At 45.3% G+C, this 4,488-nt stretch overlaps 1 protein-coding gene across 1 annotated transcript; it reads left to right on the top strand.

The window, feature by feature from the left end:
- Positions 1-651: 651 nt before the first annotated feature.
- On the top strand, positions 652-4,045 carry ITGB1BP2 (integrin subunit beta 1 binding protein 2). Its single transcript, XM_021680649.1, has 11 exons — positions 652-715; positions 963-1,012; positions 1,102-1,158; positions 1,237-1,382; positions 2,083-2,177; positions 2,283-2,341; positions 2,477-2,547; positions 2,669-2,768; positions 3,037-3,150; positions 3,395-3,457; positions 3,818-4,045. Exons 1-11 carry the CDS (start codon positions 652-654, stop codon positions 4,043-4,045), a joined length of 1,047 nt encoding a protein of 348 aa, XP_021536324.1.
- Positions 4,046-4,488: the final 443 nt, after the last annotated feature.

Genomic DNA, 4,488 nt, shown 5'->3' with positions numbered 1-4,488 from the left:
CTTTTAATTTTCTGTGCTGTTTTTGAAAGGGAATGGAGGGAGGGGAGGTCTGTCTCAAGAGATAAGCATAGGTTCGATAAGTATAATCCTTTATTACCTTTTGCTCAAAAGTAAGAATCATCCATTTAGGCAAATTTGGGGAGGTTGGATGCATACTATGGCTTCTGTGGTTGACAAAGATTGGTGCTATTGGCGGTACACAGAAGCAATGAGGATGAGAGGAAAGCTGCTGCTTTGAAAGAGGAAGAAAATGAGTTGGAGGAACTGGGGTATCTTCGTTGAGCTGGGAGGGGTCTCAAAATTGGGATTCATTTCTGAGCAGCTGCTGGTATGTCAGAGGCTTGGAATTGGCCTGGTAAATCTAAAACTGTCTCAGCAGTGGTTAGCTGACCTCACCCAAGTTCCAAGCCCTACTCTGCCTGATCCTTTTTTCTTGAGCCCCAGAGCTAAAATGCTCCTGAGCGCTCTCCTATTGGTTGAGAAGACCAGTTGAAGTTCCCTTGCCCATGTTAGGAGGTGTACGCCTCCTGAACTAAAGATAGAAACAGCTGGCCCTTGCAGACAGCTAAAAGCCTCCAGACTAAGAGGTGTTCCCCACTCGGCAGCCAGACTCCTTGAAATACCCTTTCAGTAATTCTACCAACGTCCTCCATGTCTCTACTCTGCCATAACAAAGGCTGTGGGCAGCACTTTGACCCCAATGCCAACCTTCCTGGTGAGTAACTAATTCTGATTTTGCCAGGGGGCTCTTGTGAGTGCTGGGGGAGTGGTCAGCTGTGGGCAGTCTGTTAAAGGAGCAGAGAAATTTAGTGTATCTGACCTAATTTAATTGGTCTGGGTGGTCTTCAATCTTATTTTTACGTTTTAAAGAAAAACCATGAGCATATAAATCTGTGGAAGAAGTAAGAGAAGTGATACTTGGTATAGTTGCCTTTCCTTGATCCTTCTGCTGGTATCCACAGATTCCTGTTGCCATCACCCTGGGGTCCCAATCTTCCATGATGCACTGAAGGTGAGGAGTAGGCAAGAGGGGATAGCAAGAGCATTTCCCAAAGGAAATATAGCCAGGAATCTAAGCTGAGCTGGGTCTTTTGTTATCAGGGTTGGTCCTGCTGCCGGAAGCGAACTGTAGATTTCTCTGACTTCTTAAACATCAAGGTAAATTATTTACTTCCTTGGATTCTGTCCCTAATAGAAGGATTCTATCCCTAAACCTTCTTTCCTTATCTGTACTAGGGCTGTACTGTGGGACCACACTGTGCTGAGAAGCTCCCTGAGGCTCCTCAACCTGAGGTGCCTGCCACAAGCAGTTCACTTCAGGAGCAAAAACCTCTGAATACGATTCCAAAGTCAGCAGAGACTTTGCGTCGGGAGAGGCCCAAGTAAAGAGGAGGAAGTCCCTGGGTTTTTCCTACATTCATGGAGCTTCCTAGAAGTGATTAATGGGTCACTGGGGCTTGGGGACTAGGGATAAGAGGAGGGCCAAGTGTCAGGGTTTTGTGTATATTTTATACCTTAGGGGAAATTTGTATCCAGAAATAATGTCTTTGCTTTAAGGTTGGTATGGGGGTGATGGGATAGGTATTTAAAGTCAGTAGAGTAGATGGCCCCTCATAAATACGTAGTTATAATACAAGAGAGATTGTTGAGAATGACTTGATTTTTTTTTTCTTTTTGGAAAAAAGCTTTAAAATGAGTTTTACATCAAGAAAAAGATGCAGTATTGACAGCCAAACGGCTGTAGAGAATAAATTAATTTTGTGGAAGTAGCATGAGCAACAGAAGAAAGTCACATTAGGTCCACAATTAGAAGAGGACGAGGATATGATGCAGTTCTGCAAAGAAATGTAGATTGAGAGCAACTGAGTAGATGGGCAAAAAAGCCCTAGGGATTTCCCCAGGGTTCAGGGACTTGGGATGTCCACAAAGAAGATAATTGGCAATGGAGTTGCTACCCAACTTTTCCAACCCTGCCCCCACTTTCACCAGATTTCTCTGACACCATTACAACTGGTGGGAGTGTTGGAGCTAATGATCATGGTTAATGGGTCAGAACTAAATCACCCCACCCATACCACCTAGGTCAGAGTTGCCTCCAAAGCTGCTTCCACTAAATATATCCCAAGCCCTGGAAATGGCATTGGAACAGAAGGAATTAGACCAGGAACCTGGAGCAGGTAAGTGGGTCCTTAGTAGGACAGGCTTTGCAGACTGGAATTTAGTGAAAGTGGCAATTAGGGGGAGGGAATAGATAGATTCCTGACTCTGTTTCCTTTGCTCAGGACTTGACAGTAGTCTGATCCGGACTGGTTCCAGCTGCCAGAATCCAGGATGTGATGCTGTGAGTGAGAGCTTATAAGGGGTGCAAGCATGTGGCTGAGAGATGCTATACCTGGGATGACGGTATAGATATGAGGCTGTGTGGGGTATACTTTAGAATGACCTGATTCTTCTGATTCTCCTTTACCCATCTTAGGTTTACCAAGGCCCCGAGAGTGATGCTACTCCATGTACCTACCACCCAGGAGCACCTCGATTCCATGAGGGGTGAGAGAGGGGACTGGGTAGGGTCTATAAGGCCAGTTTCTCCCACTGTTGATCATAATATGGGAGTGGGGGCTCATGGGGAGGGGAAAGGAGATTCAGTTGAATTATCCTCCTACCTCAGGATGAAGTCTTGGAGCTGTTGTGGCATCCAGACCCTGGATTTTGGGGCATTCCTGGCACAGCCAGGATGCAGAGTTGGTAGGCATGACTGGGGGAAGCAGGTAAGCCCAGCTTTCTTGAACTTTTAATTAGAACCCAATTCCAGAAATAATTACCCCTCCTTGTACCTCATGGCCAAGCTCTCTATCTCCTCCCTTTTGTACAGACCCCCAAATAAGATTCTGCTTATCCTCAACAGCCTGGAGGCTTTGCCATATGAAGTAGTATTAATCTTTCTGAGATTCTGTGTCTCTTCTCTAGACACACCTGAGAACTTCCCTTGGGTGAAGAGTTCATTCTTACCACACACATTTCACATCCTCTCTTTAGCTGCCAGCGTCTTGCCGTCATGATTGGCACCAGACAGATTCCTTAGTAGTGGTGACTGTATATGGCCAGATTCCACTTCCTGCGTTCAACTGGGTGAAGGCCAGTCAAACTGAGGTGAGGAATGTCTGATGCTGGTTGGGAGGCTGGTGAATTGGGTGATACTACAATTTTACAGGCAGAGTTGCTGTATGCAGCAAACATGTGGGCTCCATAGTCCCCTGAGAGGAAGAGCTAGTAGGTCAGGGCTATCTGGCTGACCTGTGGATATAGGGCTCACACCTCTGGCCTGGTTCTCTGTTGTAATAACTTGTTCTGACCTTCTAGGATTGTTACTACCCCTGTAATTCTTTTTTCTCAGCTCCATATCCACATTGTCTTTGATGGTAACCGTGTGTTCCAGGCACAGATGAAGCTCTGGGGGGTAAGTGAAGATAAGGGGCACAGGAGGGGGAGGAAGATGGGGTAAAAAGAAGGACCAGACTGGAATGAATAGAGGGTGTCTTGAGGGAAGGAATTATAGTGGGAAAGTGGAGGTTTTCTCTTCATTTGCTTTGATATTCTTTCTCCCCCTTTCTCTTTTTTCTCTCCCCTCCTCCTTCTCCTCCTTCTTTCCTCTTTCTCTCTTTCTTACTATATCATTTTGTTCCTCCCCTATCTTGTTTTGCCCACCTTACATTTGTTTATTTTTCTTTGTCATTCATTACCACCCACCCTGACCCCAATCCCTTTGATTTCCTCATTTTCTTCTTCTTGTGTTCCTCTATCTTTTCCTCCTCCTCAGGTCATAAACGTGGAGCAGAGCTCTGTCTCCTTGATGCCATCTCGGGTTGAAATCTCCTTGGTCAAGGCTGACCCAGGATCCTGGGCCCAGCTGGAGCACCCCGATGCACTAGCTGAGAAGGCTAAGGCAGGGGTTGGGTTAGAGATGGATGAGGAAGAATCTGAGGATTCAGATGATGATCTGAGCTGGACAGAGGAGGAGGAAGAGGAGGAAGCAATGGGGGAATAGTGACACCAGTCAAGTATCTAGATAGGACCTCAGTGGTTCCCTTAGAATCTCAGAGACCAGGATATGGTTGGCCATGTGGTGTCATTGAGCAGCAGCAGGCTGAAGGAGGGGAGAACAAAAGTGTCCAAACCATGCTGTTTTTTTCCCTGAAATAAATCTTGTATTCTGCAGTTTCACATAGTGTCGTTCTCTCACCTCACTATCTATAAGATTGTCTTCATTCCCCCCAGCTTCTGTGTGTCTTTAACACACGTGTGTGAAAACAAGCACATGTACATTCAATCTGTTCTTTACAATCACCAGGTAATCTACTGAGTACTTATTGTGTGCCCAGTTGTGTGTTAGGTGGTTTAGAGCTATCTTTTTTTTTTTTTTTTAATATTCAGGAAGAGCCATAACACTTTATTTTTTTTTACTTTTTATTTTTATTTATTTATTTATTT

The sequence above is a fragment of the Neomonachus schauinslandi genome, chromosome X (genome assembly GCF_002201575.2).
Source record: "Neomonachus schauinslandi chromosome X, ASM220157v2, whole genome shotgun sequence".
Taxonomy (NCBI): domain Eukaryota; kingdom Metazoa; phylum Chordata; class Mammalia; order Carnivora; family Phocidae; genus Neomonachus; species Neomonachus schauinslandi.
This window is presented reverse-complemented; position numbering and strand designations above follow the sequence as displayed.